Source organism: Ostrinia furnacalis, unplaced genomic scaffold (assembly GCF_004193835.3).
Source record: "Ostrinia furnacalis isolate ACB-3 unplaced genomic scaffold, ASM419383v2 OfSCF2800, whole genome shotgun sequence".
In the NCBI taxonomy this organism is placed as follows: Eukaryota; Metazoa; Arthropoda; class Insecta; order Lepidoptera; family Crambidae; genus Ostrinia; species Ostrinia furnacalis.
Window position 1 is genome coordinate 997 of NW_021133039.1, and position 23,434 is coordinate 24,430.

The window sequence follows — 23,434 nt, forward strand, 5'->3', positions numbered from 1 at the left end:
AATTGACAAATAAATACTTTAACTTAAATACTTGTTATTATTGTTTATTGTTATACACCTAGTGTTACATAATAAAGCTGAGCTATTTAAGAAAATCAAACTTCCTGTGGGTTTCAAGCAATTGCTTCTCTTTAATGTATTTTCCTTCTGAAGCAGTGCGTGGTAGTTTATTTTGACTTTCAACAAATAAGGTGAATAGTGTACCTGAAGTCCATTCAATATAATATTTAAACTTTAAAATATTTATAATTAAAATAAAGGGCGGCGGATTTCCGGACGGCCCCGGGCGGCGAAAAGCCACGCTACGCCACTGGGATCATACTAGCACAGATAATATAATACTAGTACAGATGCATCATCCCATACTCGAAATGTGGCCGACCTAAGTCTTGAAACTGCTCGGGCCCGCTTGGTTTCCTAGTGGTGATAACAGATCGCGCTAGTGTGCCGCAGCGGACTTGACCGTCCCGCGGTTTGCGACCCGCTAATGCTTTCTATTCTAGCAACTTGAGCGGAGTATTTATTTGGCGTGCTATATCAAAAGATGGCGCTAAAGCCAATAAGTTTACTGCTTTGTTTATGAAGGCATGTAACTGAGCAAAAAACAGATTAGAGACGCTATTGAAAATTTCGACACGGTATAATAATGTCCAAGTAGCACAACGATCACAGCCGACGCTCAATATCTAGTACCGTGGGTTCGTATCCCGCTACAAATTATCATCATAAAACTCCATTTTGTTTTATTTTATTAGGTATATAAAACAGGAAAATATCGAAACATGCAGTAATAAAGGTAGATATCAATAAAAAACTTATTTTTTCCATAAAAATATTCAGAAATAATTATTATGTAAAAAAAACATAACCCTCCTTCTGGAGCAGTCAAGTAAATATCAAATGAACTGTTCGTAAAAAATACAAAATCCAGTTTTAGTTTTTCGTACTCGTATCGTAGTTTATTCAAAAATATGCCTACATTTTAATCGACTTGCACATACAGGTTTAAGATTTAGGATTATCTGTGATTTAGGTTTAGGTTTTTTGTTGCATTCGTTTGCGCGTCACTCGCGATAATAATAGCACCTACCTATTTATTTACGAGTAATAATACCGCGCTGGCACAAAATATACCTAGGTGGCAAAATCTGGGGGCACGGCAGTGCCCCCACCAAGTCGAGCAAAAAAGCGGCACGGCCGTACCATCCTTTTCTCGAAGCAATTCAGGCCATTTTCGACTGCCTGTAACTTCGTTGTGGATAAAACTAGAAGGCTGAATTTTCATTAGCTATGCAGGCATTGTAAAGACACGGTATATTTAAAATTTCATTCAATTTGAACCAGTAGTTTAGGAATTATAACGGGTCAAAGTTACTTAATTTTGTCACTCACTGACTCACTGACTCACCGATCATCAAAATTCTAAGGCACTTCTAGCAGACCTAGAAGCTTCAAATTTTAATTTCTTCAGTTACTCCGTGACCATAGCGCTTGCAACAGTGCCGAAATATTGGAAACTCAAAACTAAGGTACATGGTAGCAATCCCGTCAGTAATAATAATAGGAAAATGTCTTGAAAAATAAGTAAATCGTATATTACTTTATGTAACTAATTTTATTATGTATCATACTTATAACTAATCACTTCATTCAGAACTAGAAAACGATTCCAAGGATTCCACTTTTCTTCAATAGATGATCAAGATAAAGAGGTATTTATTATAAATTGCTCTTCCAGCATTTCAATTTTATTTACATTGTCATAACATTTTCACCATTCCTCTGCACCAATTTGTGAGGTACACCTGAAACCCCCGATAAAGCAGCATAAGAATAATATTTAAAAAAACCCTCCTTCTGACGCAGTTAGGTAATAAACTAAATGTATCAAATGGCAATGCCAGATTTTGTATGGAAAGTGGCGTCTTTTTTTTTTCGCGCGGCCATCGACCAAACTTTGTTTTTTGATTACAAAATAGTGTAATAAACCAAACTTACTATGGCATGTATACCTCTAAACTCAGTCTGAACTGAGTTACGAGCATTAGAAGTTTGATGATTTTCATACTAGATTTGCTATTTTACAAGAAATATGACAATTAATAAAAATAATAATTTGTTGCAAAACCAAACCTATTTTAGTATTTTTATAAGTGACGAAATAAAACAGCAGCGATGAGCGCCATCTATTACATCATTTGTAACTAAATGCTACTTCGACAGCGCCGCAAAAACGATTGCTTAAGACTTCAGTTTTTACTAAAGATAAAATTTTATTATATGAAGAAATATTGTTTATTTGAATCATTCACTGTGTTTAAATGAACAAATTAATGTGTAAAACATTTTTTCATTATAGTTTACTGAGCATTAGTGACTTTTTACAAACGTCTTCAGAAATTCGATACTTATGTCGCCATCTAGTGAGATTGATTTGGAATGATTCAAGATTTATAGGCATCGGGTTCCCGTGATACTAGTCAAACTAAAACAGTACCCCAAGTAAGCTAGTATCGGTCTTAACACATTAAAATGCGATTTGCGACTTTTACGGGTCTAGAATTCGCGGAGAAAATAGTTTTTAGTTTTTATGTGCTAGCAATTTTTTTTTTTTGCTTTTTAGTGCCCCCCCAAGAGATTGCTTAATTTGCTTATGGGCTAATCCGGCACTGACTGCAGTCCAGGTAATCCAGTTAGTTGAGTTTGCAAAGCAATGACGTCACAAGTTGTCTTTGCCACAAAATCTATGGAGGAGTCGCCTTTTGACATCTCATTAAAAAGGATGTAACTCTAGACTGGTATCACAATTACCCTAGCCGTCAAACCAAATAACGATGTCGTCAAACTGCATCTCAAACTCCATATAAATACACTTCATACATACCTTGAATACGTCTCCAAGGTTCTCCGTGAACACACTGGACGACAGGCCCTGCTCCACTTCATTATTGTATGCTATTCCAGTATCCAAGTCGGGGATCGGGATGCAATAAACGATTGGCGCGAAGCATTCGCTCTTGACCAAGGGAGAGTCGTGTGGTAGACCAGTCACGATGGTCGGCTCTACGAAGTAGCCTTCGCGTTCGATCACCTGGAATTTTGTTGATTTAGAAAAGGTACTGATAATTTACATTTTATGACGATTATGAAAATATTCTAAAACCACGTCAAGTGATCGCATTCAAAATTTTACGCGCAGCAGCGTAGACTAGATATTTAAAGCATCGAATAATTATCAAGGAGCCGAAAATGAAGTGCCCATTGATTCTGGTTGAATTGACCTATGCTGTTACTTGTGTATTATGCGGATACGTGATAATATTAATTGGTTAAATTTTTTGGTCCTCCGAGCCGGATATTGTGGCAGCGTCATGCAGGTATTCATAGTCTACAAAAATTTATATTATAGTCAACTTGCTGTCAACTTTACATAAGTATTAAAACTTACTTTTCCTCCAAATTCGATAGTTCCTCCCTGCTTGACGATTTCCGCCACAGTCTTCTTGTACGCCTCGACGGCGGCGGGCGTGTGCAGCGGCCCGATCAGAGTCTCAGACAGCAGCGGGTCTCCGATTTTGCTGACCACGCCTGCGTATGCCTTCTTCAGGCGGGAGACTACTTCGCTGTATACCTGTCACAAATAAAAATATTAGAATACCCCATTTAATTCCATAAAAGAAACTGAGGGATAATCTTATTATTTGTTTGCGGTAAAGTAAATCGTCAGTTCGGTCAAATAGTTATTCATAATGTACAAAGTATCGTCAAAATTTAACACATATTGTGCTGGGCCGCACCTCCCATATTGTTTGTTTTTTGTAAGATTTTAGTACTGCTGGATGCGCGACGCGGTGCGGCATCTACAGGTACGTGTTTGTGAACGTGCATGAGCGTAAAACAGAGTTGGAGAAAATTGCAGGGAGTCTGGATGCCTTTGTCCAACAGTAGACGACCTTGTAGTGTAAGTAGGCGCCTGGTAATAGTGCAGCGCTGGCACGCGTTGGTCGTTAGGAAAAAAAATATGCGAGGTCTTTGTCCAACCGTGAACGTCTTACGGTTGAAAAGGAAAGACAAAGAACTTGAATATTAACCTTGTTAAGTATAAGCAGGCGCCTAGTAGTAGTGCAGCGCCAACCCGCGATGACTATGACTATAATAATATGTCCAACAGTGGTGAAAAAGACAAAAGAATATTAACCTTGTTGTGTATAAGCAGGCGCCTAGTAGTAGTGCAGCGCCAACCCGCGATGACTGTGACTATAATAATATGTCCAACAGTGGTAAAAAAGACAAAAGAATATTAACCTTGTTGTGTATAAGCAGGCGCCTAGTAGTAGTGCAGCGCCAACCCGCGATGACTATGACTATAATAATATGTCCAACAGTGGTAAAAAAGACAAAAGAATATTAACCTTGTTGTGTATAAGCAGGCGCCTAGTAGTAGTGCAGCGCCAACCCGCGATGACTATGACTATAATAATATGTCCAACAGTGGTAAAAAAGACAAAAGAATATTAACCTTGTTGTGTATAAGCAGGCGCCTAGTAGTAGTGCAGCGCCAACCCGCGATGACTATGACTATAATAATATGTCCAACAGTGGTAAAAAAGACAAAAGAATATTAACCTTGTTGTGTATAAGCAGGCGCCTAGTAGTAGTGCAGCGCCAACCCGCGATGACTATGACTATAATAATATGTCCAACAGTGGTAAAAAAGACAAAAGAATATTAACCTTGTTGTGTATAAGCAGGCGCCTAGTAGTAGTGCAGCGCCAACCCGCGATGACTATGACTATAATAATATGTCCAACAGTGGTAAAAAAGACAAAAGAATATTAACCTTGTTGTGTATAAGCAGGCGCCTAGTAGTAGTGCAGCGCCAACCCGCGATGACTATGAATGACTATAATAATATGTCCAACAGTGGTGAAAAAGACAAAAGAATATTAACCTTGTTGTGTATAAGCAGGCGCCTAGTAGTAGTGCAGCGCTGGCCCGCGGTCCCGGCGCAGGCGAAGAGCGCGGCGTTGAGCAGGAGATCCAGGTTGGCGTCCGCGTTGACGACGATCGCGTTGTTGCCGCCAAGCTCTAACAGGTGGCGCCCGAAGCGGCGCTGCACTTCCACGCCCACCTGGAGTAGGTAAGTCAAGATTTAAATGTTAGTTAATCGATGCTTTAATAATTATGCTCTCGAAAAGCCCTCAACCTCCTAAGCACTAAGGGGTAAAGGGGTACTCCCTTTAAGTACCTTTTTTACCCAGGAAAATGGCCTATCCATATCTACCGCCGGAAGACGGCAGCATACGTGGGGCTCGAAGTTCGAACCCACTAAAAACTTGGGGTGTTCTCTCTGGCGCATAGTGGTCGGCGCCTTGGGTACAAGAATTGACACAATAGAAATAAATTATTACCTTTATACCTCTCATGCGTGGCACAGGATTCCACGAAAATAATTATACTTAATACTCGTAAAGTGGGCATCAGGTTTTGTATTATTTTTGACTACGTCATGTCGAAAAAGCAGCGCTTATTGCGGTCAGCATTGTCAGCTTATAAACTGACCGACCTAGCAAGAAAAAATCCTTACCTGCTGACCAACAGCAGTGCTTCCAGTAAAAGACACCAGCTTCATCCTGTGGTCCTTGACGAGAGTTTCACCGATGTCTCTCCCTCCCACACAGAGAGATGCGATAGCGCCGGGGAGGTTGTTCTTTTGGAGCACGCTTTCAACAATCTTGGTGACGGCTACCGCGGTTAAGGGGGTTGTGTCTGAGGGCTTCCATACGCTTACGTCGCCGCATACCTGTAAAATAATAATCGGTTGTATACTTAATGCCACATACCTGCATGATAAATGATCGGTTTGTAATGCCTATGAATGGAAGCGTTCAGGCCATAGAGGCGTCGTCAAACGGTTTTTGTCCAGACTACAACCGTTTTATATGCAAAACTGCCATGGCTGCAGATACTACCATGAACCAGTGGCAATATGGCTATTTTATTTATTTATTTTTTATTTTATTTTTATTTTACAAGGAAAACAATACAGTGTTGAAACTATGTAGACTAACATTTTAGAAAACTTATAACCATTAACATGTTTTCACATTTAGAGCCTGAGTAATGCTTGTTTATCAATAAAAAAAAATAGAAAAGAAGTTACCAAGCCAGAGTTACCTACTACTAATTAAATTAAAGCTTAATACAAAAAAAAAGCACCTTTCAAGAATGCACATCAAACCAGTCTTTGAAGAGATTTCGTTTAACACTATTTATGCTGGAATTGAATAAATCAATATCGGAATCGCCAGCCATAAGGTTAAAGACATTAGCAGCTCGAATAAAAAATGAGTTCTTCCTGTAATTGCTATTACTATGAGGAACAGAAAGAGTAATGGGTCGTCTTAAAGTCCTGCTAGGAGCACGTAGATTTATTAAAGAAAGGAGGTGTGGGGAATCGATCTTACATTGGGCTACTTTTAATAGAAAAGTGATGTCTGCTATTTNAATAAGTATTAGTAGGATACAATTATGTTATGTAGAAACAAACAAGACAAAAAAAATGTATACTTCAGCAACGCGAATTTTTTTATACTTCAGCATATTTAGGACACCCGGCAGCGTGTCCTGCCATGATCAAAGAAAAAAGAACTCGCAATTTAGCAGGTACATTAAACGAGGTCACAAAATTCGGAAAGAACATAGCGAAATCTATTTATTCACCAATTTTCAAAAAATCCGGAAAACTTTCTAAGTAAAATTAACAAATAACTGGACTATTTACTCGTTATTGAGCACAGAGACGCAAACTTGGTTATTTTTCCAGAAAATTTATATTTAAGTGCATAAATGTAAAAATGGCTTCATAGTGCACAAAATTGGCAATAGTTGGCATAATAATGGTTACTTTTTAGGGCCTAGTTTGAAATGTGATTGAACGATGACAACTAACAACAGTTGTCAGTTAGGTAAAATTTTATTTTAGTTGGAAAAAGACAAAAAGTGGTAAATGGGTTAACGTGCGGGGGCTGCAAAATCATGTTGTGACGTCACTCGCGAATATTGGAAATTTTTGAAAATTTTTAAATGTCCGTAAACTTCTCGAGGCTCTATCTTCGGTAATACTGGATGGATTGAGGTGAAATAAAAACTAGTGTAATGTGTGTGATCTAAACTTTAAATTAAGTCATAATTTAACTTAATATTACAACTTATGCGTGTTGTCCATTGTCATCGTCCAGCAGTGGACGTGATTTCGCTGAAACTATACCAACTCTTAACGAAAAGGTAAACCATAAAACCAACGCAGGGCCTTCTTTTCCACTAGGCACTCTGGGCACGTGCCCAGGGCCCCGCGATCGAGGAGGCCCCCGTCTGTTCTCATAAATTAAAGACCTTTCTCCAGATGAGAAGGGCCTCACTTGATCTTTACGTGCCCAGGACCCCTAGTAGGTAGGTTAGGTAAAGTCTGGTCTGCGAGCACGTAGAATTTTGTCCAGACCAGAGCCCCGATTACGGTAACTTTTAACGTCAACAATCCAGACACGCTTCTCGATCCTGCGATACGATTGGTCGTTCAACAGCGTACGTCAGCTGTTTTGACCAATCGTGTCGCAGAATCGAGAAGCGTGTCTGGATTGTTGACGTTAAAAGTTACCGTAATCGGGGCTCTGGCTTTAATTAGTATGGAGCAATACCAGACCAGGCTTTAATTAGTATGGAGCAATAAAGAATTTGAATTTGGTCAAAGATGGCCCTGAATCAACGTACCATAGCAATAGCGCTGTTCCACCCAAACACAGCGACAGGGAAGTTGAACGCCGTGATGACGCCAATCAGTCCCAGTGGGTTCCATTTCTCGAGCAGCACGTGTCCCGGCCGCTCCGATGGGATGATTGTCCCGGGTAACGTGCGGGACAGTCCCAGGGCCAGGTCGCACACGTGGATGTATTCTACTACCTCTCCGATGGCTTCGGGCAGGATTTTACCTGGGATATTACATGGAAAATTAATCATTTCATGTAGATGATCATGGATGATGTTTTTAGTAAGATCTAGATGATTACTCTTAGAATTGATTATTCGTCAGACGGTAGGAAGTTGGAGAGAGATATATCTACAAGAAACATTGTTGTGTGCGTTTTAAATGATTTAGATTTGAAAGACTGTGGAATAATCTCTAGGACGTGAGAATTTGGATTTTTTTTTAAAGATTTAGCAATGTGTATTGCCCAAATTACTAATAGTCCCATTAGCCCCTCGTGGTAAGCTAAATAAGCTTGTATTACGAGTGGGCTCACCACAATAGTCGAGCGGCGGTGGGATTCGAACCCGCGTTCCTCGGATCTCGAGTCGGCCACTCCGACCCCTTCACCGTTCGGCTATCGTGGCTATGGAATTGAACTCCCTGACATCAACGAAAACTTACAATACAATCTATGAACTCTTGGGTGGTCAAGCTGAATTAGTGGACTTCGACATTAAATGACCTTAACTTTATGCACAAAATACCTACCTCAACTGGAAGGTATAAGTCGGATATAACACCTACAACAGTTTGCTTTTATTTGTATCGCTATACGAGTAAGTTTTCTCACCCATTTCCAAAGAGACAAGCTGCCCCAAAGGCTGGAGCTTCTCTCTTAACGCGTCCCCGATCTGCCTGACGACTTCGCCCCGCGCGGGCGCCGGCATCTCTCCCCACATGTGCCACGCCTCCTGCGCCGCCACCACGCTCCTCTCATAGTCGCTGGTGGTAGCTGTCTGGACCTCCGCGATCACTTTGCCGTTGGCTGGGCTGTACGACTGGATCACCTGTAAAAGATCGTAAGGCCGCAGCCTCGAACTTAGCGGGCAGCGGGGCGGGAGCGGCGGCGGCGCTGGAGCGGGGCGGGCAACGCAGACCCGTTCTCGAAACAAGCGGGCAGCTCGCGCGGCGCTTTAGCGGCGAAGTGTTGTGTTCGGGGTTGTGTTGTCGAGATATTTGTTTTTATTCGCAAACGAAATATCTGAACAACGGCGACAATTTTATTTCGATTCAAATTTATTCCTAACGCTCGATTTATTGTGGGCAAAAGAAGGAGTGCGCTGCCCGCTCGTTGCCCGCTCCCTCGCCGCTGCCCGCTCGTTGCCCGCTGCCGCGCCGCTGTTTTCGAGAACCGGTCCATTTGATTTTACGCATAAGATCCTGCCGCTCCCGCGCCGCCGCCGCCCCGCTGCCCGCTAAGTTCGAGGCTGAGGCCTAAGAGATTGGATGTAGTAATTTTACCCAAATGATATCTTCATCAAGGTCATTTAATATCTACTGCAGGAGCACAACCTCCTCTAACTTGGCCTACAATACCCATGGTAGACGGATTAGTTAGATAAATGAGACATAGCAAAAATTAAATGAGTTTTATGAGTTTTTTTTAGTTTTTTAGAGGTATTCCAAAAAATATTAATTTTATATTCCTGCAGTTCCCGATGAATGGAAAGTGTAAAGGAAGTGACATAATTCGCTGAGCTTACGCTAAGTACGGAATTTATTTAAAGAAATTACGTATAGTCCAGGCGCTAAGCACCACGCGTACACACGTAGCGTAGGTATTTAACTATTTACTCTCTTTTTGTATTCTATATTTTCTTAACAATGAGTCATTGATTCTGAATACAAGTAGCAGATGGTTCGAGATTAATTCATTGATAATAATTTACACAGTTAATACATACCGGTCCACTAGCCTCCCATTTCCCGTTGAACACGCCGACATTTTTATCACTGAGCCCGAGCTCCTTAAGGAAGGAGTATTTAGGGTCTTGAATAAGGAACGATCCGTTGCGAGCCATGATCACTCTCGTGGTTGTATGCTGCAGAGACAACAAGCCGCGACACACTACGCGATGCATACTAAGTACCGGCGCGGTCGTTGTTCAAATAGGAGTATTAAACTGAAACCGGCGCTCCTCGTAAACAGCTTTATCTTATTTGTGACAATTAAAGCGGAGGCCTTATCAGCGCCGATAAAGTCCGTTGCTGGGTCATGACCATTATTTGCTAGATTGTTTACTGAATAAAATTATATCACAATTTACACTAAAGTTAGGCAGTTAGGTAGGTACACAGATATTAAAATACTAGTGTAGGTATAATATCTACACAATTTGATAACATAGAGTACTTTGGTGTAAAATCGATGGAACTTATTACTGGAATTATTTTAATTAGTGTTACAGTTAAAATTTAAACAAAGATAACACTTTATTTGCAGTCTGTCTGTGAGCAAAAGTTTTTAGTACTCTTTGCCAGTTTATGTCTAGAGTAATATTTATTAATACTATTATAGCACTAAAAATAACAATAAAGAAGAGAGATAAATGAAATAAAAACACTTGAATAATAAATACTTATGAAATATTTGTACTTGTAAACATTTTTACAACAACATAGACTTTTCTGTATCTATATTTAATTTAAAGTACCTTTAAACTAACACATAATTGAACACTACTTGTATCACATGATGGAACAGAAGCTTTTTTCAACTTTTTCGTCTTTTCCTTCTCTGATTTCTTTTGCTTTTATTGCTAATAAGGTGTTCTCGTCCCTTTTGACCATCCACTCTGGTAGGGGCTTTGCCCAGTCTTCAGGAGGCGCGTCACGTTTCTTCCAGGTGTCGTTTCTGTAGTGAGCCCTTAATCTTTCCATTCGCCTCGCCTTTTCACTGTTTATCACTGCTTCCTGTAATTAAAATGGAGTTTGATCAATTATGTTATGTTAACGAAAGTTTAAATGCTATTCAAACACTAATTAGCTTCTTAAAGATAGACATAATGAGAATGACTGTGTGATTAAAATCAATCTACATGCATACAGTTTTATACAATAAGTAGAACTTCTATTTAAAAAGACAAGTTTTACAATCCTCTAGGAATATATTTTTAGACTAATTAACAATACTGGTTAGTTTGTCGGTTAATTAGTATTGTTAATTAGACTAAAGACTAGAGATGAAACGGATATCCGGTAACTATCCGGTAGGCCGGATATCCGGCCTAAATTTACTATCCGGCCGGATACCGGATAGTAACTCACTATCCGGCCGGATACCGGATATTAAAAAACTACGACAATTTCCTATTAATAAAATGAAATACATAAATCTTTGAGGTAAATATCAATAAAATGGCTTTTTATAATGACGGCTTTTATTTAAAGTCCAAAAAGTTACAAAAAAGCCATATCAAGGCCTTTCAAAAAACTTTTTTTTTTTTCAGGTCTATTTTCACTCTAATGACGAATACATAAATAGTAAATATCTGTTAATGTCAAAATATGTATTGCCAAATAACTAGGCGATCTTTTTTTCACTGATGGTCTGACGACATGATGCTGTTCAGTCAGATTATGCAGCAAGTAAACTAATTTCATCATCATCATCATTTCAGCCATAGGACGTTCACTGCTGAACATAGGCCTCCCCCAATCCTTTCCATGTTGATCGATTGGTAGCGGCCTGCGTCCAGCGCTTCCCTGCTAACTAATTTAATTATCACTATTCAATCATACACTCACGATGGCAACCGAAATCGCTCGAATGTGTGCTTACCATGAGTTTACGTTAGGTGTGCTCGCTAGCGAGTGCGTCAAAAATTCTATGAAGGTTTTAGTTCTTGAAAGTAGCCGCTAGGGGCGCTGTACAATCGGTTATACATGTAATTTTAATGTCACTTTTTTACGCAGTCGCTAGCGAGCACACCTAATGTAAACTCATGGTAAGCACACAGCCCCCTAGTCAAGTGGCAAAATCTGACATTCTATCGGACGGATTCGATTTTCGAAGTGTGACTAGTCTAGTCTACTAATAGACCCACTGATCGCGTTCGAAGCATTTGTGCAGCGCTAAACTCGTCACGACATGCAATGAGACAATAGGCCAACTATCCGGCCGCCGGATATCCGGCTATCCGGCCTAGCAGCTGGCCGGATATCCGGTATCCGGTATCCGGCCAAACAACTATCCGTTTCATCTCTACTAAAGACTCCTAGAGCATCAATAAATTATTATAGATACAGAAAATTTCATATTTATTTAACCATAAGAATAACAGTGTTTTCTTCTTGTGGAATACATTGTAATACTTTTACTTTATTAAGATGGAAATTTATGTATCCTAGTACATGCAATTAAATAAAATTAATTTAATTTAACTTACAGCAGCTTTCACATCCTTCTTATTGACCCATTTGCAGCAATTATCATGGTCTCTCTTCCACTGATTACAATCTAACGTGCGGCCGTAAATAAAATACTGGTGGAACCTCCCTCTAAAGCTGGTGCATTCGTCATATTCGTCCTCATATAAACTGCAGTCTCTTATCTGGAAGGAAATCATTTGTTATTTAACCAATTTTATTTTATTGTTTCTAGGCAGATTTACACGTTATGTGATTTATATGAAGCTAATTCTTTTAGCTAAGCATGGTACATAACAGTATTTTAAAATATTACATTAACAGTCTGTATAATATAGATAACTAGCTTTTGCCCGCGGCTTCACCTGCGTGAAATTTAGTTTGTCACATATCGTCATAAATTATAGCCTATGTGTTATTTTGGGTTATAAACAATAATACCTACCGTAAGTTTCATCAAAATCCGTTCAGTAGTTTTTGCGTGAAAGAGTAACAAACATCTAGACATCCAAACTTTCGCATTTATAATATTAGTAGGAAGTAGGATTAAGAAAGTAATAATATTTTAAACCTGCCATCTAAGGCCAGATGGTTGAACCACTTTAGACGGAATATACATACCAGCCATTTATCTTCAATAATAACTTCGTCTGCTTTACTATTTTCTTCCGTAACTTTTGGTTCAGTATCTGTAGCATTTTCAGTGCTTTGAGACATTTTATAAGAATAATTTAAAAGTTTATTACATAACCTCTAAATCATTAAAACTTAATTTAAGTAGCCCAGTTGTTCAGAAGTTTGAGTCCATAAACATATAACACCTCAAATATAAGAGTTTAATTCATTAAATAAGAGAAAACTTCAAAATAGTGTAATAAACCCTAATTTACAGAAAAACTTTTAGGTTATGGCAATTTGACAATCAGCTGTTATTTTGACGGCAAAATATTTTTTTTTTGCACAGACTGGTTGATTCGAGCAGCAAAGGGGGCTTTGAAAAAAGGAGACGTTAATGGTTCTTATTCTTCTTGCCAAAAATGCTCAAATGTGCGCATTGAAATAAAAATGTGCTGTAAACAAAAGCATGTCAACATTCAACAAAATTGCCCACAAAAAATGTTGAATATCGACACTTTTAGTTGATTGTGTACAGCAAAACACGCGCTTGAAAGCATCGTTTGGATAGGGATTATTATATCGTTAAAAACATTATTGTTATTAAATAAAACTATTTTAGCTTACAAAAACTTGAAGTGCGTTAATCTGATCGACTCCTAGTTCAATATCTCGATGGACTTTTAAAATGTGTTCATTAAAAACTTGGATAATCGTTCAAATAATAATATTGACAATTTGACACTGATGACAGACATATGGTAAAAAAAGCGTTTGCTTTCCTATGTATAGTTCCAAAATACTGAACTGTCCTATCGATGACATTGACAGCGGGGCGCCACCGTCAATACCGAATCGCTGGTTTCGATTTTTGTCATGTTGGAAACCATAAAGTTGAACGATGGTAGCGCCCCCCTGTCATTGAGTTTGGCGGGACAGTTCAGCGTGGGTCATCTATATTACTTTTCTCTATGGTTTGCGTTATCATCATGAACTTTGCACTTTTGATAAACATGAACGCATAAAAGCGAAAGATTCCTACGATTACACTGTTAGATTGGTAAATTATAGTGGTGTGTCACGTAACTGTGCTACAGCAAAATGTCACTCAATAAATTAGTAGGAGGTGACTGCGGTGGAAATAATTCATTGGTACAGCTCTCCAGTATCGTCGGTCGAGATGCATCTTTCTCGCAACCTCTTTCTCAGGCGGACAGCTTTGTGCACGAATTTATGGCCCAGAACTCTCAGGTGCCACAAACGTTCAACATGAACACTCTTCTCAATAATTTGCCAGTTTCGGATCAAGCTAAAACCACACAACCACTCAACACAAATCATCAAGTTCAGAACTTCATACCTCAAGCCAGCCGGCCTTGGTCAGCAGGGCCATCAGTTTCCTTCATGCCTCCAACAATGATGAGGCCATTTCAAATGCCTCACCAGCCTTTTCTTCATGCTCCAGGTCCTTCTAATGTTCAAATCCAATATCTGAATGAATCTGAATTAGAAAACACTGATGTCAAAGCTAAGGCTCAAGAATATGTGAACAGTGTGAAGGATGATGATGAACTTGCTTACAATCAGTTTATGAACTTTATGAAAAAAATAAGTGCAGGAGAGCTCAACTTGGGTGCAACTACTGAAGACCAGAAAAAGCTTAGTAAAGATGAGATTTTAGATGAAATGACAGAAAAATATAAAGATGAATGGGCTAAGCTCAGTGATGTTTCTGACTACTGGGGATCAGAAGAAGCAAATGGCATTAGTAAAGAATATAACTTCACTGAAGCAAATGTTATGTTAGAAAATAAGAGTGCTCTTGAAATAGGCAAGGAGAAATTGAAAATGGGAGATATACCAGGAGCAGTGCTGTGCTTTGAAGCTGCAGTACAGCAGGCTCCAGACTCTGCTGAGGCATGGTTCCTGCTCGGCACTACTCAAGCTGAAAATGAACAAGATCCTCTGGCCATAACCGCCCTGAAGAAGTCTCTAGAAATAGACCCCAGGCAATTGGAAGCCTATCTAACTCTGGCTGCAGCTTACACAAATGAGAACATGTCCAAATATGCGTACATGTCATTATTTGATTGGTTGAAAGCTAGTCCTAAATACAGTGACCTGTGTCCCTTAGATATTGATCCTAAAAATTTAGATATCAAAGACTTGGAGAACCATGTGAAGACATTTTACATCAAAGCAGCACAATTAAACCCAAATCAGATTGATCCTGATGTGCAAAATGGTTTGGGTGTGTTGTTCAACATAAATCAAGAGTATGACAAAGCTGTAGACTGTTTTAAAACTGCTTTAAGTGTTGCCAGTGATAATGCAAAGTTGTGGAACAGACTGGGAGCCACACTGGCTAATAGTGAAAGGTCTGAAGAGGCAGTTGAAGCTTATCATCATGCTTTGAATTTGGAACCCGGGTTCATCAGAGCCAGGTACAATGTGGGCATCACTTGCATGAATTTAGGAGCTCACAAACAGGCAGCAGAGCACTTCCTTGTGGCATTGAATCAGCAATACAAATCTAAGAGTTTGCATCCAAGTTCATCCTCTGTAGACACCAGCTCCTCAACTATTTGGACCACTTTGAGAATGGTTTGCTCTTTTATGGGTGAGCATGATGTGGCCAAGTTAGTTGATGAGAGGAATTTATCAGAGCTAAATAAGTTTTTCGAAATTGAGTAATACTGTTACACAATAGTGACCTTGTTTCAATATAATACACTTACAAATAATAATTTTATACTTTGAACACTAAAGGTGTGATAAAGGTGTAGATAAGGGGATATTGGGATTAGTTGTAAATATCTATTTTCCAGATCTGAGGCATTTAATAAATGAGGGTAATATACAGGGTGTTAGGTATATGGGTATATGAGCCGACACTAGCCCATGTTAACATGGTCATATAAATAGTATGGTGAAGTCAGAAAATTGATATCTTCATTTTAATTATTTTAATTTTCATACAAATCGGATTTTATAAAATTTATTTTGTATGACAATTAAAAAAATTAAAATGATGATATCAAATTTCTGACTTCACCATACCATTTATATGACCATGTTAACATGGGCTAGTGTCGGCTCATATACCCATTTACCTAACACCCTGTAGATTATGTATAGTTTCAATTATACTATTATATGTATAATTAAATTACTATATCTGTGGTATAATAAAGTTAATAATTATAGACTGAATTTATAAATAAATATATTTTATAAATAATTTTTTTATTTAAAGTTTTATACAAGCTATTATAATACATATCTACATAATAATCATATTATTCTTACATAAATATAAATACACTCACTTTTGATGTAAATAACTACACTTACTGTCTATTAGTGGGCAACCTTGTGGATGATGAGCATAAAACCAACAAGATTTTCGCTTCACTTTTATGTTTTTATTAGGCTTGGAGACATTTTTGCTCACTTCATCAATATTTTTAGGATACCGTAACTGAACTTGACCACTTTGCACTTTAAAAATATGATGATGATTCCTCAAAAGAGTTTGTAGTCCACCACATTCAGCTTTCATGGCTTTCAGTTGGTCCTCATTTAACAAATGGATTAGTTCACATAAATTCACTAACCTACCACAAGACCATTCAGTCTCCAAATTACAACCTTGCAGTAAATAATTTGCAATGCAATTTACCATTGATTCTATGGTACCTTTGTCTATTTTGGTGCAATTTCTTATCCTTTCTACTGGATCTCTAGCTTTGAAGTCTGCCACCCAAGGGTCAGATTTGCTAGCTTTACTGTCTGTACATCCACAACTGTTATCTATTAACTTTTTGATGTCATTGCAATATTCTAAGTACATGTCTTCTGTATGTGATCTCTTTTGTCCCACAAGGCATATCCTTTTAGTACTAGGAATCTTTAGCCTGTCCACATGTGTGACAAATCCACAACTTTCACATAAATCTTTCACATACTCTAGATATTCCATGTACTGACTTTTAGAAGAGTCTTTTCTTTGGTATTTACTACCATCAAAATTAAAAGCACAACATGGGAGAAGGAAAAAATTGCATTTGTAAGAACTTCTGGCAGCAATAACTGGAATCCATGGTGTAAGTTCATCTGAGTGGTTTCCAATTAGCCAATCAGCTTCAGGGAATAAATTCAAATCTGATGGTATTATTGTTTTTATCTGAAAATAACAGGTAAGCACAATTTATTAAATAAGATCTACATTTAATATTCCAATGTAAATTATATTTTACTGGATTCTTACCTCTAGTTTCACATCATCAGGATACATATCCCATATTTGTCTTTTTCTCACATCTATGCCCACTCCAGTATGTCCTTCTTTAGTTAAAATATATACCAATAACCCATTGCCACAACCAAGGTCTACAAAAGTTTTCTTTTTATTTTCTTCATTTCCATTTTCCCACAGCAACAATAAATATGTAGCTATTGCAACATCCTCATAGACAAACTTCGAGGGGTCTGTTACTTCTGGCCAAATCTAGAAATGATAATTAGAAATGTTAACTATGTAGGTATACTACTTATTAAAAAAGTGCACAAATTATAGATAGTTATTACCTCAACCATTTCTTTACCATATTTGAGTTTTAGCTCATTATACTTTTTGTAATAATCATCTGTTGATATCAAACTCAAAGATTCAGTACACATGTGCTTCTTTACATTTTCTTCCTCTCCCCATTTCACAACCTGTGGCAGTACTTGCTTTACTAGCCATTGGTATGATTTTGAGTTAGAAACATTGTCTGTAAAGATAAAATATTTTAAGCAGTATAAATAAATGCTTTACAGTGTTATAAAATTATGTCTGTATAAGTAATAGCCAACCTAAATTAGTTTTCAATGACAATATCCCATTTTCTAAAGCAAGTGAATAAATAAAATCAGGACACAAGTTTTGGTTATATCCTTCTGGTGTTATATCATAGAAAGTTACAAGCTCTTTCCCTTTTTCCATAAGAATTAGCTGATATGCTTTCTTCTGTGAATATAATTTTGGAAGTAATTCAATTATAACAACTGTTGCACAAGCATCAACTTCTTCAGCTCCAATACACTGTTCTATTTGCAATTCCTTGAATAGTAAGTCTATGTCTGGCTGAGGATCTCCTTTAACTTGCAATTTTGTACAAGTTTTGGGATGCTCCCACATATTATTTGTAGGTTTGCAACAACAACTGAAAATTGTATTGCAACCCCATAACCTTTTATTAATAACATTGAATTTGGTTATCAAAATATTGACGGACTTCCAAAATAATTCTGGGGACATTGAAGTCTGTATGAACATTTTCTATTGCTTTTCAAAAATATTGTTTAATGATACAGAAAGTTACAAAGAAATAGGTGGAAAGTAAGTTCAATCAAAAAACTTCTCTTCTTCTTCTTTTATTTTGGCCAACGTGAAATGAGAACAAGTTTTTGTTGACAAGTGTCAATGTCAATAATGACATTAGCGTTCAGAAATAAAATTACGACTACCAATGAACTATCATTTATATGGAGGCGCCTTATTTACAGAATGTCCTCAACAAAGTCACACTGGCTGCACAGTGGACTGGACACTGGCTGGACACCGGAGGTAAATGGGCCTATCGATCTGTATAAAAAATCCTACTTACGTATGGTAAAGTGAGATAAATGATGCATACCCGTCATATTTTAATTTTTATTTTACCGTCTTTTAAAAAGAAATAGCATCAGTAACAATACCCATTTTACTTTTCAATTCACGTTTTTTTTGTAGGTATGGTCAATTCATAGACTTATGAAATCAATGAGGACTCCTTACCATTTAATTAATTTATCGATAACTAAAGCTAACACAAAAACATCACATCACTAAAGCTAATATGTCAACGTCACAGTGAGTGAAAAGTTGTCAAAAAACGTCAATTACGTCAATGCTATTGTCATCCAAAAATATTTTTGTATTTTGCCTATTTTTTTACTTAGTTTTTCCTAGAATTATATAAAGATCTGGATTATTAGTTGCATTGGAATATAATAAATTAGTTGGATGCATGTAGGTAATGTCATACACTGAGCTCGAACATGGGTACCAAGGGTTGCGGCAGGCTTCTCGTCAACCTCAGTTTTATGTTGGCGATGATGGTAATCTTGTCCCAATAAGATCACCGGTGAGTCTTTTACGATTGGAAGTTCAATCTTTGTAACATTATTGAAACGATTTTAGTATACATAATGTTATACCTTGGCAAGTTGTTCACACAAAGGAATTGCTAGTAAACTGTTGAAACAAACTATAGTTCTCTATAATTTGAAATGAACACGATTACGCAGAACTTAATCTTTATCTAGTAGGTAATATTGGATCACCCCAAGGCTTGTTATGGCTTAAATATTATCACTTTAGTTCAAATGTTTGTCCGTATTATCCTGCACTAGTAGAGCTCACTGATAAGGTATAAATTAAAGTGGCAATTTGTTCAGAACGTAGACAACAAGCGGCTCTGTCCTATCTATTAGCATATAAATAGTTACACAAGGCGAATATTTATAGCTACAAGTGCTCAACTGACAATGACATGTGAGGTAATGCAATATGTTAATTCATGTCAAGTTTATCTCAGTTATCATGTACACAGTGTGTAGGCCAATCATGGGCGAGGTTGTTCATTTTCCTTATCAGTAATTTTTCAATCATGATTTAAGTGATAGTATTAGTGTGTGATGGAGTGGCAGTGGTTAAAGGACTGGTGGCGCCTCAAAAGATGGAGGAACAAAAAAAAGAAGGAGCAAAGTGATGACGAGTTTTGTTATTGTGACGAATGCTTGCCAGATGTGAGCATAATTTGAATTGATTAACACTGGGGTCAATAGTGCTGTTTATGAATCTGTGCACCTACTTGCCATCGATTGTGGCTTGTGATGTGAAAATAAAATATTGTTGACCATTAATAAGTAATTTGTAGTGGTAAAATTTTGCTGTACTAGCTGTCAACAATTATTATGACCCAATTTATAAGATAACAAGTGTCTCGGGACTTAGTGTGTTTAATTAAATATGATTCTCAATATCATAATTATCTTTAAATTACAGTACTCAAAGAATAATATTATATGGGCTCTACAATATTTTATTTCAACATAATTAGGTTTTGTTACACATTTTTTACTTACACATCTACTTATTTTACAATAATTTAATTTGAAGTTAAAATGTTTAAAGATGTTCTAAATGCTAGTATTTTTCAATTTATGATCCTCACTAGCAATAATATAAACACCTCCACCTGAAAAGCGATTTAGAAATATTAAATTGATTGTGAAGTTGAATACATGCTTAATAACATCAGGGCGAGTTGGATCTGTGCGACTCGCTGGACCCGCACTGCGATGGCGGCAAAAAGGTGGTGGTCGGCGTCTGCGCCATGGCCAAGAAGTCGCAGTCGAAGCCCATGAAGGAGATCCTCACCCGCCTCGACGAGTTCGAGTACATCAAGATGCTCGTCTTCCCAGAGGAGGTTATCCTTAAGGTTCTCCCAATATCTAACCTTTATAGTGGAACAAAATAATATAAACTTATATTACAAACGTATCGTACACCCAAAATTTCCATTGCGCTTAATGTGAATTCAGTTTGCTTATGTAGAGTAATAATTTGCATTGGTAATCCATTGGCCTTGAAGTATGTTTTTGCAGGTATAACATTGTTTCAGCGTATTTTGTTTCACTATTACTTGGTGATATTTTCGTAGCAGTCTTTTCATTAACAACTTCCTATGATTAAAACTTTCCTGTAGATTAATAGAGTAGGAGTACATAATCACACTTAGAATGTGGGTACCGTTTATGATGTCGTGCGAAGCAACAATAATTCCATTGAATGGCTTCAGTAATTTACACTTACAAGCTTTGTTGGACGCGGGCGGTGTCGGGTTTCGAATAGATCGCTAGTGTTTACTCGTTCGCCATATTTTCCGCCGCCTATACTATATGTTCATTGCTCTTGCGGTCATGTCGTTCGAGTCTGTTAACTCATTGTGCAATTTTATTATAGAAACGAGTGGAAGAATGGCCAATTTGTGACTGTCTAATCTCATTTCACTCAAAAGGCTTCCCCTTAGACAAAGCCATTCAATATGAGAAGTTAAGGAAGCCTTATGTTATAAACAATCTTCACATGCAGTATGATATACAGGTATGGGCTATTTTAAGTAGAATTTCTACTGTACTTAGTTACTCAATATCATATTTCTCATCTGTGGTATTACTTTCAGGATCGTAGGAAAGTTTATGCAATATTAGAGAATGAGGGTATAGAAATTCCGCGATACGCGGTTTTAGATAGAGATTCGCCAGATCCAAAACGTGAGTTTATATTTTCATGATTTATATTTTTTAACATACAAACTTCGAGCTAATTTACCGTTCATTTTAGATCACGAATTGGTCGAATCAGAAGACCATGTGGAGGTGAACGGCGTCGTGTTCAACAAGCCGTTTGTGGAGAAGCCAGTGTCTGCGGAAGATCACAACATATACATTTATTACCCGACGTCTGCCGGCGGAGGAAGCCAGCGGTTATTTAGAAAGGTACCACTTTGTTCGAGAAAAGTAAGAATGTAATTTTCGTAACGTCGCTTAACCCTTGATCGGACAAGCAAGTAAAAATTCGTCATTGGTTTTGGACTTGAACAACTAAATTCAAAATAATGTGGTACCGTGGACTGATTGAGGGTTAAAACATTTACTTGACATGCGTAAGCAGACTACACGAAACTGTCTATGCCGGCATCCAAACGCCTCTTCGTGTTAATCTGCTAAAGTAAGCAAACAAGTCTTTTAACTTTTATGTTTTTGTGAATTTCAGATAGGAAGTCGTAGCAGTATTTACTCTCCTGAATCTCGAGTTAGGAAAACAGGTTCCTTTATTTATGAAGATTTTATGCCTACTGATGGTAAGATGTTTGCTTTCATCCACTAACCCTTTCAAATCTATAACCACCAATCATCTAAGTAAAAATGTGAATTATCTTTTCAGGAACAGATGTAAAAGTGTACACAGTAGGCCCCGACTACGCGCACGCAGAAGCGCGAAAGAGTCCAGCTTTGGACGGGAAGGTCGAACGGGATTCCGAGGGCAAAGAGATCAGATACCCAGTGATTCTCTCCAACCAGGAAAAGTTGATATCGAGAAAGGTGTGCTTGGCGTTCAAGCAGACAGTTTGCGGATTCGATTTGTTGAGGTAATGTTGATTATTGTTCATAACAATAGCGATGGAAACCCATTGTGATTTGAAATATAAATTGCTATAAACATGTGTCGTATTTCATTCTCAGAGCGAACGGCAAGTCTTTTGTGTGCGACGTCAACGGTTTTTCATTCGTGAAGAACTCAAACAAGTACTACGATGACTGCGCGAAGATTCTCGGGAATATGATCCTTAGGGAGCTGGCGCCAACGCTACATATCCCTTGGTCGGTGCCGTTTCAGTTGGACGACCCGCCGATAGTGCCTACCACCTTTGGCAAGATGATGGAGCTGCGATGCGTGGTGGCCGTCATAAGGCACGGTGATAGGACGCCAAAACAGAAGATGAAGGTGGAAGTTCGACACCCGAGGTGAGTGTACTTGTCGTTTTAAAGATGCCTTATCTTGTTCATAGCTGTTAATTTTGAGCACGCCATATTGCAATTAGGTTAATTGGACGTGTCATCAACACGCTCCTAATAAAATTACGGTTTGCGAAAATGTTTACTCAGAAGAGATAGGTAAGTAATAATAATATGTGACATTCGTGATAGCTAAATAACATCTAGTTTTGTGAATAACAATATTTTTAATTAAACGTCATTAACTTTTTTCTGCGACTTATCAACAAAGTGTACTTACTGATAATTTTATCGCGTTAAGAGATAATTCTAGCAGAAGCCATGAAAATTGTCCTTACATGCCGGCCAAGGTTATGGAAACAAATACTATAAAATGACGTCATCGGTTGCAGGTTCTTTGAGATTTTTGAGAAGTATGAAGGCTTCAAACGTGGTCATGTGAAGCTAAAGAAACCGAAGCAACTGCAAGAGATATTGGACATCGCTCGGGCTCTATTAGCCGACATACATACGCGCCATGCTGACCCTGAGATTGAGGAGAAGCAAGGCAAACTCGAGCAACTCAAAAGCGTACTTGAAATGTAAGTATTAAAGTACCGATACGAGGTAAACACAATATTGTAGATGGTATCATTGCTAGAGAACGCCGACAGGGTTTATCGTAACATCTAATCACAATGATAAAATAATCAATGATATTTCTATAGCTTATCACAAATTCGACACAAACACGTGTCCCTGATTTTTACGTCTACTCAAACGCCCAAAATGGAATTTCAACACAAATTAGCCAAGTTTAAAGAAAAAGGATTTAGTCCACACAAACATAGCTGAATGCAAGTTTGCAATCCCCCATTGATGTGACAAGCTATTGCCTTAAGTTAATAATCCAGAAAAATGTACTGGCGACACAGCAGCCGTTATGCGTAAAATCTCTCGTACCGACTGCGCACATTATCGGGACGGAACGGCAGAAGATTTTTAGGTGACGAACAATAATGTACCGTTCCCCTTATGTGCGTAGTCCCTTCC

The 23,434-nt window shown here is 38.0% G+C and overlaps 5 protein-coding genes across 19 annotated transcripts in view; 2 read left to right on the forward strand and 3 right to left on the reverse strand.

Moving 5' to 3' along the window:
* Window positions 1-2,797: 2,797 nt before the first annotated feature.
* Window positions 2,798-10,027, reverse strand: Aldh7A1 (aldehyde dehydrogenase 7 family member A1). The gene is made up of 7 exons (XM_028309500.1): window positions 9,712-10,027; window positions 8,598-8,814; window positions 7,771-7,988; window positions 5,588-5,803; window positions 4,952-5,131; window positions 3,449-3,631; window positions 2,798-3,091 (listed from the first exon to the last, which is right to left on the reverse strand). The coding sequence occupies exons 1-7, from the start codon at window positions 9,886-9,888 to the stop codon at window positions 2,813-2,815; spliced, it is 1,470 nt and encodes a 489-aa protein (XP_028165301.1). The 5' UTR covers window positions 9,889-10,027; the 3' UTR covers window positions 2,798-2,812.
* Window positions 10,028-10,446: 419 nt separating this feature from the next.
* On the reverse strand, window positions 10,447-13,124 carry LOC114356371 (UPF0545 protein C22orf39 homolog). Its single transcript, XM_028309497.1, has 3 exons — window positions 12,797-13,124; window positions 12,196-12,360; window positions 10,447-10,720 (listed from the first exon to the last, which is right to left on the reverse strand). The coding sequence occupies exons 1-3, from the start codon at window positions 12,890-12,892 to the stop codon at window positions 10,496-10,498; spliced, it is 486 nt and encodes a 161-aa protein (XP_028165298.1). The 5' UTR covers window positions 12,893-13,124; the 3' UTR covers window positions 10,447-10,495.
* A 628-nt stretch (window positions 13,125-13,752) lies between these two features.
* Window positions 13,753-15,519, forward strand: Pex5 (peroxisomal biogenesis factor 5). The gene has a single exon (XM_028309493.1). The coding sequence runs from the start codon at window positions 13,892-13,894 to the stop codon at window positions 15,482-15,484; it is 1,593 nt and encodes a 530-aa protein (XP_028165294.1). The 5' UTR covers window positions 13,753-13,891; the 3' UTR covers window positions 15,485-15,519.
* On the reverse strand, window positions 14,891-19,189 carry LOC114356366 (probable tRNA (uracil-O(2)-)-methyltransferase). Of its 2 annotated transcripts, none has more exons than XM_028309492.1 (5): window positions 19,037-19,189; window positions 17,381-17,568; window positions 17,061-17,300; window positions 15,917-16,976; window positions 14,891-15,650 (listed from the first exon to the last, which is right to left on the reverse strand). In XM_028309492.1, the coding sequence occupies exons 2-4, from the start codon at window positions 17,471-17,473 to the stop codon at window positions 16,116-16,118; spliced, it is 1,194 nt and encodes a 397-aa protein (XP_028165293.1). In that variant the 5' UTR covers window positions 17,474-17,568; window positions 19,037-19,189; the 3' UTR covers window positions 14,891-15,650; window positions 15,917-16,115. The 2 variants fall into 2 exon arrangements, with proteins under 2 accessions (XP_028165293.1, XP_028165292.1); XM_028309491.1 differs by lacking the exon at window positions 19,037-19,189 and adding an exon at window positions 17,651-18,261.
* l(1)G0196 (inositol hexakisphosphate and diphosphoinositol-pentakisphosphate kinase) overlaps window positions 18,699-23,434 on the forward strand; it is a 29,728-nt gene continuing 24,992 nt past the window's right edge. For 4 of the 14 annotated variants that reach the window (XM_028309478.1, XM_028309487.1, XM_028309480.1 and 1 more), the window contains exons 1-9: window positions 19,437-19,627; window positions 20,143-20,322; window positions 20,847-20,987; window positions 21,067-21,157; window positions 21,228-21,382; window positions 21,660-21,747; window positions 21,831-22,035; window positions 22,130-22,411; window positions 22,795-22,983. In XM_028309478.1, the coding sequence (XP_028165279.1) occupies window positions 19,517-19,627; window positions 20,143-20,322; window positions 20,847-20,987; window positions 21,067-21,157; window positions 21,228-21,382; window positions 21,660-21,747; window positions 21,831-22,035; window positions 22,130-22,411; window positions 22,795-22,983 (1,442 nt within the window). In that variant the 5' untranslated portion in view covers window positions 19,437-19,516. Of the gene's footprint in view, window positions 18,964-19,286; window positions 19,379-19,431; window positions 19,628-20,142; window positions 20,323-20,846; window positions 20,988-21,066; window positions 21,158-21,227; window positions 21,383-21,659; window positions 21,748-21,830; window positions 22,036-22,129; window positions 22,412-22,794; window positions 22,984-23,434 lie in introns of those variants that run through there. The other 10 variants (XM_028309488.1, XM_028309484.1, XM_028309490.1 and 7 more) reach the window with 7 other exon arrangements.